The sequence below is a fragment of the Garra rufa genome, chromosome 20 (genome assembly GCF_049309525.1).
Source record: "Garra rufa chromosome 20, GarRuf1.0, whole genome shotgun sequence".
Taxonomy (NCBI): Eukaryota; Metazoa; Chordata; class Actinopteri; order Cypriniformes; family Cyprinidae; genus Garra; species Garra rufa.
In genome coordinates this window covers 20,518,112-20,531,947 of record NC_133380.1, presented here as the reverse complement: position 1 = coordinate 20,531,947, position 13,836 = coordinate 20,518,112, and the positions used below count along the sequence as shown (strand labels likewise).

The 13,836-nt window shown below is 35.6% G+C and overlaps 2 protein-coding genes across 2 annotated transcripts; both read left to right on the top strand.

The window, feature by feature from the left end:
- Nucleotides 1-5,778, top strand: prelp (proline/arginine-rich end leucine-rich repeat protein). The gene is made up of 3 exons (XM_073825811.1): nucleotides 1-297; nucleotides 4,007-4,989; nucleotides 5,066-5,778. Exons 2-3 carry the CDS (start codon nucleotides 4,011-4,013, stop codon nucleotides 5,227-5,229), a joined length of 1,143 nt encoding a protein of 380 aa, XP_073681912.1. The 5' UTR covers nucleotides 1-297; nucleotides 4,007-4,010; the 3' UTR covers nucleotides 5,230-5,778.
- Nucleotides 5,779-9,155: 3,377 nt separating this feature from the next.
- Nucleotides 9,156-13,091, top strand: il19l (interleukin 19 like). Its single transcript, XM_073825291.1, has 5 exons — nucleotides 9,156-9,314; nucleotides 9,853-9,915; nucleotides 10,046-10,198; nucleotides 11,773-11,847; nucleotides 13,008-13,091. The coding sequence occupies exons 1-5, from the start codon at nucleotides 9,156-9,158 to the stop codon at nucleotides 13,089-13,091; spliced, it is 534 nt and encodes a 177-aa protein (XP_073681392.1).
- The last annotated feature ends 745 nt before the right edge of the window (nucleotides 13,092-13,836 follow it).

Genomic DNA, 13,836 nt, shown 5'->3' with positions numbered 1-13,836 from the left:
AGTGTGTACAGCATAGGAGAACAGATCCTGGTGTTAAGGGATGGATGTTTCTATTTAATTTGAGGCACTTTCCCTGAAGGCGGGGCAGGGAGACAGAATTGTTGACCTTCAGAAGGAAAAGAGGGAACGACCCAATAGGCAGCCTGCTTAGCAGAGGAGAACAGGGGAAGTACGGAGGAAAGTGGGGGAAAGAAACAGAGTGAGAGAGGAGGAGAAAGCAAGGTGGGAGAGCAGAACTCTCTGAGAGTGAAGTGACAGCAAGAGGATTCATCAAACGAGGGCAGGAACCAGCAACAGGTAAGAAAATTTTGTTTCTTTAAAATAGCCATAAATCAGTCTCAAAGGAGACTAGCAACATAAATACATACAGAATAATCAGAAAATCTGTGGATGCTGGCAAGAAATGGCACAAGAATTTAGCTATTAATGTAGTCCTGAAGTCTGCTTTCATTTGCCAAGTGTCATTTATTCGATTTAGTTAAAGCTTATGAAAATAATGGAATGATTACTTTGGCTGTACATTCTGGTACTCTTGCACCTACTTCTTAGGGCTCAGTTAATGTCCAGATTTCCAGACTTTTTGCATTAACACCTCTAAATGCAGGCAGACTCTCTCTTATGCATATATAATTAAAATAAAATCATTCAATAAATTATTTAAACAATAATGAGACAATTTGTTCTTATTAAAATAATTTTAAATAAATTTGTAAACAATAATATAATATAAAAATATAAATATATATGTGTGACCCTGGACCATAAAACCAGTCTTAAGTAGCATGGGTATATTCGTAGCAATAGCCAAAATACATTGTACAGGTCAAAATTATTGATTTTTCTTTCATGCCAAAAAATATTAGGATATTAAGTAAAGATCTCAAAAATAAATATTTCAAAAATAATTTTTGATTAGTAATATGCATTGCTAAGAACTTAAATTGTGCAACTTTAAAGGCGATTTACTTAATATTTAGATTTTTTTGCAACCTCAGATTCCAGATTTTTAGTAGTTGTATCTCAAACAAATATTGACCTATCCTTACAAACCATACATCAATGAAGCTTATTTATTCAGCTTTTAGAAGATGTATAAATCTTAATTAAAAAAAAAATTACCCTTATGACTGGTTTTGTGGTCCAGGGTCACATATATAATATATAGGCTATCATATAAATATAATACCAAAAATATAAAAAGATAATGAAAAAAAAAGTTCCAGGTCTATCCTCCTGTCTGATCTATCAAAGTCTTGTTGGTGTGTACATTTTAAGACACGAGAAACCAGTTGAAAACAAAATGATGAAAATACCCAACAGTGTACAGCAGAGTCTGGCTATAGTGATTCCATTAGCATCTGTTACATTCATCAAACTTGGCCATCTTGCACCTGATATGTCAGGAGAAGCTTTCTCAATGATTTTCTGCTACATTTTCATTAATCATATCAACTGCCTAGGTAGCAGACCTGTAATGTTTCTGGTCCAATCCATTTCTAGGCAAAACCATTATCCCAGAGACGTCTTTTGTCTTCTTCAACCTCTAAAACTCAACAGTTCCCCTCCTATTTTGGGTCTTGCCAGCACTGACTCATAACATGTTTTTGTTATTATGCATTTGTCTTATCCCTAGTAATGACCTAAATCTCCTTATATGGTCACAAATGTTATTTAACTTTGTTAATCAAAGTTTCTGAATAATCCAAAGCCCTGATAGGATCACAAACTCATCTGCACCCCACCTAAAGCAGGCACACAGAAGAGAACTAAACAAATCAACATTTTCCCAGGTTTCCTTTCTCTTAAGGCCTGAGCCCTGCTGCCTGCTCTCCATGACCGTGCAGCTGACACCCAGCCAGGCACTTTCAGCCAAACATCTGATTGTGATCATCCATCAGACCCGCTGCACTGCTCCTTGTTTTGTGCCTGGGCGTGAGTCTCTGCATAGGATGCATAAAATATCTCATTTCTCCAGTGAAATGATTTATGTAGGCTTAACAATGGAATTGAAAAGGGATGTTTTTGGGGCCTGGCCCATCTAATCAAATCAAACCTGATATTAGACAGTCGTAAACCTGGGTAAACAAGCATCACAATGTTCTAACCGACTAGGTTTATTAACCCAATTAAATCAACCCTGCTTAATCAAATTTAACTTATTTTTACCATCATGTTTCAGCACAAACCTCAGTATAAAAAAAGATCAAAGAAAAATCCTGCTGGGAGCTCAGAGCTGAAAAAAATGTTGAAATTTATCAGTCTGTTTATCTTACAAAACCATTTCTTTTCACTGAACCATAGTAAGAACAATAATCATCAACTTGAGATCACTTCCCAGCAGTCAACCTGCCAAAAAAATTCTAAGAGTGGTTTAAAATCATTTATGAAATTATGAGGGGGGAAAAAAAACTGAATTCTGCTTTGTATCAGAACATTCCTAAAGAGAACATCTGGGCACTTTTCTGAAAATGGAAGCTAAAGCACAGTTAGGTAATCAAGACTATGATCCAAAAGACAAGCGACTCCAAAGCAGGAGAGCCAAAAAAAGCTAACTTAAAATGTTTTGTCTAGTCAAACTTCAAACATAAACCAAAATAAAAATCGTAGAATATAAAAGTTCTTACTTTAAAACTTTTTTTATGTGATTGGGTTTAATGTCCTGCAAAGTTAAAGTCAAAGACTGATACTGAATTATTGAAGCTTGAGAAGTAGTCAGTGTTATCATATAGGAGTTTTGCCTCATTATTAGTTTATAATTTGAGCTATATTATTCGATAAAAAAATGAGTTTTTCATATTGTCTGAAAAAAAAAAGTAATATGGTTTATCTTTATACTTTGTACTGTCTGCAAACTAACTTACTTAGAACTAAAGACAAATATTTTAAAAAAGAAAAACATTTCTGGCTAAGTAGAGCAGGCTGGCTGCTATTGGAGTAATTATGTAATGTTTTTGGTTTTCCAACAATCACAATAACTGTGGTATTTGTTAAACAAACTGATACATAGAGGTGCAGATAGCAGTAACGCTGAAATTGTTCCAGCCACTGGTTTCCTCTAAGCTCCCCTGGGTGTTGAGCCTGTTTCCCTCATTAAGGCTCACTCTTTCCTAGGTCCTACTTTGCACAATAGAGTCTTTATCAGAAGCCTGTGCAGAGAAACCTGTATATCCAGAGCTGCTTTTTTTTTTTTTCAGAGTCTGTAGAAGTCATAATAATCCAGCCAAACTGGAAGAGTACATGACTGCATGCTTTGACAAAGATGACATCAAAAGTCTTTATCTCCGTCATGATTGACCTTGGTGAAGGGTCTCCACAGAAAAAGAAAAACACAAAAGATGTTTTTCCCAACCTGATCTCATGACAAAAACGTACCTGTGGGAACTTTTTCGCAAGATGCGAAATATGTACCGCCATTCATGACCTATTTGATGTGAAATGTCCACTGAGTGACGCTAAAAGAGTGTTCGTTTTTTTTTCTTTCTCTATAACCGATGAACATACATATGGTACATTTTATGCAACATTGGCTTTGTATGTGTCACTGCAGTTCTGACTTTAAATGTTTGTTGAGTGGTGCTATAACTCTAATGCTCTGTGATGTTTTAAAATAATGTACCATTTGCACTACACCTAAACCTAACCGATAGTATGAACAAAAGCGAATGTGGTGTAAAAACACAATCGCAAGCATGCCGTTTAAGCTTGGTTTTGGTACTGGTACATTATTTTGTATTTTGCGATAACGTTCCCACAGGTACATTTTCGTCATGAGATCGGGTAGGTTTTTTATCCTTCTTTATCCAAAAAACACACACACCGAAACATCACAAATCCTGTAGAACTTCAAGAGATCTTCATTTTCAAAGACACCAAAACCTGCAAACAACTGAAGTTAGAGATGACTTCTTATTTACTAAAGTGTAAATTTAAAAAAATATGTTCTTGTTTGTATATGAACTGCACTAATCAGCACATGACAATGTTTTCTTACTGCTTCTCTTTCCAGGACCATGAAAGCTGGGCTTGCATACTGCTCTCTTCTTGTCCTTCTTCTTGTGATCACGGATGTCTGTGGCCAGCGAAGACCAAAACCAAAGCCTGCCCGTCCAACTAGGAAACCTCCTGCTCCAAAGAAACCATCTCCTCCTCCTGCCCCAAAACCTGAGCCTGAACCCCAGGAACCCACAGACTTTCCCCCTCCAATCTTAGGCCCTCCCTCAGAATTCCCAGACTGCCCCAGAGAGTGTTTCTGCCCACCATCTTACCCAAATGCCCTGTACTGTGAAAACCGCAACCTCCGGAAGGTCCCGATCATCCCGTTCCGCACCCACTACCTGTACCTACAGAACAACTACATTGACCAAGTAACCGCAGAGTCTTTCAAAAACTGCACTGAGCTTAAATGGATAAATCTGGGAAACAACCGTATCCGTTCAGTGGAGAAACAATTGTTTGAGAAGCTACCAAACCTACTTTATCTTTATATGGAGAGGAACGAGCTAAAGGAGGTGCCTGGTGACTTGCCGGACGGTCTGGAGCAGCTTAGACTCAGCCGCAACCAAATATCAAAGATCCCTCCTGGAGCGTTCAGCAAGATGGAACATCTTGCGCTTCTGGATCTGCATAACAACAGGATCAGCGACAGCAGCTTGGGCAAGAACCTCTTCAAAGATCTGAAGAACTTGCTTCAGCTCAACCTGGCCCACAACATCCTGAGGAAGATGCCTACGAACATACCGAAGAGCCTTTTCCAACTGTTCTTGGACAAAAACAACATTGAGGAGATTCCACAGAACTACTTCAAGGATTTCACAAACCTGGCCTTTGTGAGATTGAACTACAACCAGCTTAGTGACAAAGGCGTTCCAAAGTTGGTGTTCAACGTGAGCTCACTGTTGGATTTGCATTTGTCCCATAACCAGCTGAGCACTATTCCCCTCTTCAACTCCGAGCTGGAGCAACTTCATCTCAACAACAACAACATTGAGAGTACGTACTTCAATTCAGTTTGTTATTGTCCCACAGAACATTTTCTCCAAAATAACACATTTACTTATCTTTGCAGGTTTAAACGGCACTGAGATCTGTCCCTCTAATTCTCTCGGCATGCATGATGAGAACGGAGCGCCCAAACTGAGATACCTGCGTCTGGATGGCAATCACTTGATTCCTCCCGTCCCCTCAGATGTCATCATGTGTTTCACACACCTTCGTGCTATAGTAATGTAAGATGGTTTGAGTGATGAATGGATTCCTGCATGCCTGTGCACAACCAGGCCTACTTTCCTGTCTACTTGACAGTACTGATTGAATCAAACAGTACCTGAGAAAACAAGTTTTTAAACAATGCATTTTTTTTCGTTATGTTCAGGAATGTTTCATTGTGTAACCTAAAAACTTTCAATGCATCATATTTATTGAATTTCCTGCCTTGAATACAACTGAGCATGAGTATTCTGCATTAAACGTTTCTATGTGAATATACCGAACCGAAGCGGCAGCAGCGATGGCTGAATGGAATTAATTAAACCCTAAAAATAAAGGTACATTAACTGACGTACTGTGCGACAGACAACAAGCGTAGTTACAATAATGAGTTTATTGATCTTTAGGGGTAGACTAAGATATAATGAAACAAAATTATAAAGGGGGGAATAATGTAACTACTGTGTAGTTGAAAATGTCCTTAATGTGCCTGTGTTTTTAAGGTACTGTGTGTAGTCCTGCCTTTATCTTGTGACAGTATTTCTATCTAAATAAATATGTATAAAAAACAAATGTTCCGTTTCAACATACTCGGTTGAAAAAGTCATATGCAGAATATGTAGAATTCACCTACTATTTACACTTCACATAACAATAAACCTAGACAAGTTTAGTGTAGAATTTACTATACACCCTTAACAAAATCAAGGTTCCAAAAGAATTTTTCAGTGAACTAAAAAACTGAAAATTTTGTCATTAATTACTCACTCTCAAGACCTTTGTTTATCTTCGGAACATAAATTAAGATATTTTTGATGGTCCATGTGACATCAGTGGTTCAACCTTGATTTTATGGAGCAAAAAAAAACCTAAAATAATGACTTTATTCAACAATTTATTTCTGAGGTAGAACATCATTCTCTCTTAGTTCATCATCTGTATATTCTAGGTCAAGTAAGGCTGGGCATGCGTCGAACTATCCTAACTGAAGTTTGACAGAAGAGAAGAAATTGTTGAATAAAGTTGTTAATTTTGTTTTCTTTGTGCACAAAAAGTATTTATACTTTATATATATTTATACGTAGCTTTATAACATTGCAGTTGAACCTTTGATGTCACATGGGTTATTTTAACAATGTCCTTACTACCTTTCTGGGCCTTGAATATGGTAGTTATGTTGCTGTCTATGCAGGGTCAGAAAGCTCTTGGATTTGATCAAAAATACCTTTATTTATGTCCTGAAGATGGACGAAGGTCTTACAGGCTTGGAACGACATAAATTTTCATTTTTGGGTGAACTATACCTTTAAAAGAACCACTTACACAAACTTTTCCAAAGCCATGTTTACCTAGCACATTTTTCTTTCATGTTTATAGTGACACCTTGTGGGAACTTTCAGAGTAGTTATCACAACGTGAACCATTGAAATCATGTTTCAGGTTCCTACATGGTGACATAATGCAACAGTAAAACCAGGAACTTTTTATTTGGCACTATCTATTAATGATAATTATTCGTTTTTTAGTTCTCTTCCTGCTTACTGACTCTTCCTGCAAATGAATTTGCTGTCTCAACATCTTTAAGATTTTAAACTACTAATCAAACAAGTATTTCATGTCATCTGTTTCCTTTCTGGGCAAAGAGAAGTCTTTCCAAACACAGCTACCTGTTTCTTGCAGTAGTACAGGTTTGATTGGCAAACATTCAGAGCAACCGTTGTTAGGAAGGACAAACAGAAAACAAACTGCCTGCAGCAACAGGAAACAGAGCAAGAAAGGTCTAAATTTACTGTATTTCCTATCAATGAAGCCAAACAGTAGCAGAAATAGCGTCCTACTGTAGCCTACCATGTACTTTCAAAAGAAAAGCAAAACAAACATTGTCACATAACACAATACTGTCAGGAAGAAATTAGTTGGCACGTTTACAAGAAAATTAAGACAAATTAACCATACGTCAAATATGAAAACAATTTTTGGTGACTAAAGGAAATTTGATTTACGTAATTGTTCATGTGAGCTGTACTGAAAGATGAAAAAACTGACACTTGATTGAAAAGGAAACACCGAACTGTTCAGTCAGTCTTTATCAGATGATGTACACACATGCAATGATGTAGAGATGTTTGTACAGCTAGTAAACGAAACGTCCTAAGTTCAAATTTCGGAAGTGATATGATTATGACGGTTATCACTTGACCGAGCCCCTTATCAACAAAAAAGGCCCCTGAGGGACCGTCCCTGTGGTAAGTGTACAGTTATCTGCCTTTTACATGAAGGAGGCTAAATAAAGATCAACCAAATGATGAGTACAAGCAATGTACAGTCTTTCCTCCTCATTATTATTTCACAAAAATAACTGGTAACACTTTACAATAAGGTGTCATTTGTTAACATTACACCACCTTGGAATCATAAGGTTTTATCTGACATTTTTGCCAAAATTAAGTCACATATTTACATTATGTGATTGTTTTTTGTAAGCTGTGTACATTTTGGGCCTTTTTACAGATTCTATCTACAGAAGTCTATGTTTGAAGCTCAATATCTTAAAAGTGCACATAGAAGCTTATAATTCCAAGGCGGCGATTAGTAAATGTAACTAACATGAGCAAAAAATGAACAATACATTTATTACACTACTTTTTAATCTTTGTTAATGTTAGTTAATAAACATACAGTTGTTAATTGTTAGTTCATAGTTCACAGTGCATTAACTAATGTTAACAAACACAACTTTTTTAGAGATTTTAATAATGCATTAGTAAATGCTGAAATTAACATTATCTAAGATTAATAAATGCTGTAGAAGTATTGTTAATGTTTACTAATGTAGTTCACTAATGTTAAATTATTATTGTAAAGTGTTACTAGAATAACTTTTCAGTACTCAGCAATTCCCAACAAAGTAATATAAAGTGTTTAAAAGTAGGGTCAAATTTTTTTTTATTTTGAAAGAATTTAATATTTGTATTCAGCAAGGATGCGCTAAATCGACCAAAAGTGAGAGTAAAGACTTTAAAAACCTTTTATTCCTCAAAGAATCCTGAAAATATTAAGTACAACTGTTTTTATAATTGATAATAACTAGAAATATTATGCATCAAATCAGCATTTTGTGACACCGAAGACTGCAGTAATGGCTTCTGAAAATTTACCGGAAATGAATAATATTTCACAATATTACAGTATGTTGATGCAGCCTTGATAAGCATAAGAGACATCTTTCAAGAATTTAAAAACAAGCTTACCCCAAAATATTAAAACGGTAGTGTAGCCTATAATATTTATAATTGCACAACTACACTTCATAGCGTGCCACTACAGGTAAAATAAAATTATGTATGTCACTAATTGTTTGAACGGAAGTCGTCCTTCATCCCTTTGTGCCAATTCCCATTGTAATGCATTAATGATCTTGCATTGTACAAGACATGTACTTCCTCTTACTGTAATGGGAGGTAGAAGAGAATCAAGGAATACCTGTCGAAATTCCCCTCCTGTCCCACTATAAGAGCACCTGCCATCGCCATGCAGAGGTGCACATCATTCTATGAAGAAAAACACTTCTTGGACCTCACCAGGTAATAATATATAACATACAGCGTATTTATTTTATACTATTTCAGAATTATATAGCACATAGCGCATATAAAGCTTTCCGGTGATGTATGGTATTGTTAGGAAATGACAATATTTGGCTGAGATACAACTACTTGAAAATCTGGAATGTGAGGGTGCAAAAAAAAAAAAATATATTGAGCCTTTAAAGTTGTTCAAATGAAGTTCTTAGCAATGCATATTACTAATTAAAAATTAAGTCGAAATATATTTACGGTAGAAAATTTACAAAATATCTTCACAGAACATGATCTTTACTTAATATCCTAATGATTTTTCATTTTTATCCTTACAGTGTCTTCTTCTTAGCACAAACTCTCAGAAGCATAATGAAGGACGCGTTCATCATATATAGCATGTTTGTATGCACCATCCTGTGTGGTCTATGGGACACAGCCGAGGGTCGGCGGCTTCACTTGGGCAGTTGTAAAGTGAACATTCACACGCATGAACTCAGACACCACTTCCAGCACATCCGTCAAAACATGGTAAGCATATACAGTCTAGCCTTTGTCATGTATTTGTCTCTGCATTTCCTTCTGTTAAAATAGCTGGTTGTGCATGCTAAACGTATAAATGTGCCAAGTCAAGTCAAGTTTCCCACCATAACAATGACGTCACTGGTGACGTCAATGGGCTTTCTTGACAGGTTTGACATGTCAACCAACAGGTTATTGATTTATTTGAAGTTCTTCTTGCACTCTGCATGCCTAAATCAAAAGAACGGCATGTGCCAAGACATGCGTTTTCATGTTTCGGTTTTGGGTTCAAAACGCCAATGACTTTTAAGCATGACAAAGCAAAAAAGAGCAAAAGGACTTCAGTCGATTTGTGGAAACTCCTGCCAATGTCATCAGCTCTTTATCAGGCTGATGAATCATATTCCTTGCAAAAGCAGAGCAGAAAATTCACATGTAAACAATTCTACTTTTAAGGTGGCCTCATTTGATTGTGTCTGTGGTTTGAAGTTATGTAGTGATTACAACGGTAACACAATCTGATAATATCTTTTTTTTGTTTTGACAGATTTCTGGAGATGATCACAAGGGAATCAGATTACTTAGAAAAGACGTGATGAATAGTTTACAGGTAACATTTTTTTAATACTCTTTTTGTAGGAACTGTAGCGTCATAATCTTTGTAGAATAAACTGATGACTTAAAATGTATCGCATATTACTAAAAAAAAATCTGTCGTTTATATGTCTTCCCATTGTTAGGCAACAGAAAGCTGCTGTTTTCTCAGGCAGCTCCTTCACTTCTACATGGATAAGGTCTTTATCAACTACACCAGCAGTCATTCACTACATCGCAGAACCACCAGCGTTCTGGCCAACTCCTTCCTCAGTATCACCAAGGACCTGCGAGTGTGTGTATGTAACACTACTAGTTAAAGAATATTTTATAAAGTGTTGAAATTGTAAGACTGGAAAAAGATAGGAGAAGTCCTGCACACTGTCGTAACTTGCAAATCTTTTCACAAAGGTCGAGGTCAAAGACTTAAAAACATTATTTTGAAGGTCTCTGACTAAAACAATGCTGAGTCGTAAAAATTTGTATCCTACAATATGTGGGACTTTTCCATTTTACAGACTATGACCTACATACTTGTCTGTGAATAAATGGATGTGAAAGCTAGGGCTGGGTAAAACAAAATTCAATTGCGAAATTTCTGAAACGATTTTGATTCTTAAATCCCAAAAATCATTTAGTCAGGTAATGAATGGAGCATTGTAGCACGTCTCCCATTTAATAAATCGCGATAAGCTTTGTGCTTTGTTACATTTGATATCAAACAAAATCACAAATTTCAAATTCTGTTTCTGTTCAAAGAAAGAGTACTTCCTTAACGAACTAACTTCCTGAAATCCGTATATCCTTTGTCATGTAATTGCTCAGTCAGTTTTTCAACTGCGGAAAGGCGTCAATGTCACGTAACGTCACATTTACCTCAGCAATATTCAGTGATCAAAAACTCATTAGTCAGCTAGAAAAATTAACTCTGGTAAGGGACATTTTGCTAAATATGTGCACCAAATAACATTCATTAGCATTTTTACTGTTCTTCTGAATTTATGTTTGAATAAATTTGTCATGTTTTATGACAGTCACCATTTAAATGTTTATATTTAAAAAAAAAGAATTGTAGAAATATAATTATGCAATTGTAACATTTTTAATATTTAATATTAAAATAATAATATTTAACTTACTTGACTCTAAATTAAGTATTGTATATTTGTGTTCATTTTAACCTTCAATATTATACTAATGTAATACCAACTGACTGTCATGTATATTTTACAGTATTAGCTGAGATATTTTTTGGTTACACTTTATTTTGATAGTCCATTTTAGACATTCAACTAACTATAAGTAACTTGCAACTACATGACAATTAATTCTCATTAATTTGCTACTATATGTCTACTAACTTTCAGAGTAGACTTAGGTTAGTTTTAAGGGTAGTAGAATAAGTTGACATATATTTGCACGTTTCTTATAGTCAGTTTGTTGTTCGCTGTGGATCCATCAAAATAAAGTGTTGGAAGACATTAAGCAAACATTCTACTTTAATGACTGCTAGTTGACAAGTTACTTACTGTTAGCAGAATGTCTAAAGTAGACTTTCAAAATAAAGTGTTAGTATTTTGGGCATGTACTGTACCTGATATATAGCCAAAATAACCAATATTGAATTGAATTGCAAGCTTGTGAATCGGAATCGAATCAAATCATGAAATTTGTATCAAATCCCAGCCCTAGTGCAAGCTGTGATTATCTCTATATTATTAAGCAGCTGTAAATAAAATCAGACACTGTGTATTTTAGAATATTGATGAACCATAGAGACAAGTGTGAGCACAGCAATAGAGATAGAGAGATGTTGTTGGAAAGCTTTTAGCAGAATAATCTAATCATGTCACTGTTTCTGTCTATCCAAAAGCATGCTAATGCACACTGCGAGTGCGGTGAAGATGCCAAACAAAAACTCGCCGCCATTCAAACTACATATGACAAGGTAAGAGACTTAATTCACTGACAGAACACACAATAGGTGTGACAACACAGACTGTTAAACGCTTCACAGATTTTCCTTTTACAGTGCCTTGCGAAAGTATTCACACTCCTTTTTTTTTTTTTTTGGTACGTTTTGTTATGTTGCAGCCTTATGTTACACTTCTTTAAATTACTTTTTTTCCACATCAATCTACATCTCATACACCATAATGACAAAGCACAAAACAGGTTTGTAACAACTTTGCAAATTTATTAGAAATAAAAAACTGAAAAGATCCCGTTGCGTGTTCATACCCTTTTCTGGGACACTCGAAATTTAGCTCAGGAGCATTCATATTGCTTCTAGATGTTACTACACTTCGAGTGGAGTTAAACTGTGGCAAATTCATTTGAATGAGTATGATTTAGAAAGGCACACACCTCTAAGAAAAGGTCTAACAGCTGAAAATGCATATCAGAGCAAAAACCAAGTCCTGAGGTCAAGATAACTGCCTGTAGAGCTCAGTGACAAACTTGCATTAAGGCAATGATCTAGGGAAGAGTTCAGAAAAAAATCTGCTGCATTGAAGGTTCACAGAAGCATGTAGCCTCCATTATCCATAATGGAAGACGACTGGAACAACTAGGACTCTAGAAAATGTCTGCCAACCCCCATCCAAGCTGGCAGAGCTTGAGAGGTGAAAATGTGAGGCAAAGAATGGCAGATAATTGCCAAATGCAGATGTGCAAAGCTTGTCACATCATACCCAAAAAGACTTGAGGCTGTAAAGGTGCTTCAACTATGTACTGAGTTAAGGGTATGAATACTTATGCAATGTACTAATTTCAGTGTTTTATTTTTAATAAATTTGTCAAATTTGCAAATCTGGTTTTTGCTTTGTCATTATTATGTTGTATGGAGTGTAAATTGATGTGGGGAAAACTAATTTGAAACAGTTTAACATAATGCTGCAACAAAACGTGAAAAAAATGAAGGGGTATGAATACTTTTGCAAGGCACTGTAGATGATTAAATATGTGATTTAATCTGATAATATTTATATTATCTCAGTTCAGTTCAACACATTTCAACATTTTTAAATACATTCCACCAAACTCTATGACTTCTTCCGCATAATCAGAACAGAAAATGAAAAAAAAAACTCTCTTTTTGTCTTTCAGCTTGATCAGGCAGCAGGAGCAGTGAAGGCTATCGGAGAGCTGGATTCATTACTTGAATGGATAGAAAGTTTCCAACACCACTGATAATACACTAAGACCAAACTTACGTGAAGCTAGATATTTATTATATTTTTTTAAACCGGGACAGCTGCACAGATTCAAGAATGAAGAATCTTTACTACTTGACTCTAAAAATATCTGTTTCCTTACAGTTTATGTGAGAATAATTTATTTATAATGAAGTACTTTTTAGAACATTTTTCTAAGCATTTTGCATGATTATAAATGTCATGCTGCAAAGTAGACCTTTGCGGTCAGTTTGTTGTATTGTTGTTTTCAATATGTAATTTATAAAATAAAGATATATTTAAACAGTTATGAGTCACCTGCTTTACCACAAAATCTATTCAGACTGATTAAAACGCCTTATAGGAAATCACTCAAGAACTGATGGGTCATATGCGGAGTTTCACTTCATGAGAATAAACATAAGTAACCGTATATGTTGGTCATATTTATTCTAAACCGAAACAACCTGATGTTAAGAGCTGACGCATGCTGTTTCAATAGGTCATCACTCCATGTTTTCTGACAGACCTTTTTATCAGGTGGCTACAAAAACACAAACCACATTTATCACTGACTTTCAATTGACGTAACAGATTCAGGTTTAAATTGACATCAAACAACATAAATGTGTCATACCACGTCAAATTCTGACTTAAGTTTTAATAGAAAGTAACAGCAAAAACACTGGTAAGAAAGAAAATTGGCACTGTAAGGTCCAACAGGTTGCTAACTCTTGCCCTAGCATATTAGATTACAGTAT

Excerpts from the sequence above, each read along its gene's own strand:
- prelp (XM_073825811.1), top strand. The coding sequence starts at position 4,011 with ATGAAAGCTGGGCTTGCATACTGCTCTCTTCTTGTCCTTCTTCTTGTG. Across the intron at positions 4,990-5,065 it reads CAACAACAACAACATTGAGA|GTTTAAACGGCACTGAGATC; the intron begins GTACGTACTTCA and ends TTATCTTTGCAG.
- il19l (XM_073825291.1), top strand. The coding sequence starts at position 9,156 with ATGAAGGACGCGTTCATCATATATAGCATGTTTGTATGCACCATCCTG. Across the intron at positions 9,916-10,045 it reads ACGTGATGAATAGTTTACAG|GCAACAGAAAGCTGCTGTTT; the intron begins GTAACATTTTTT and ends TCCCATTGTTAG. Across the intron at positions 10,199-11,772 it reads CCAAGGACCTGCGAGTGTGT|CATGCTAATGCACACTGCGA; the intron begins GTATGTAACACT and ends TCTATCCAAAAG.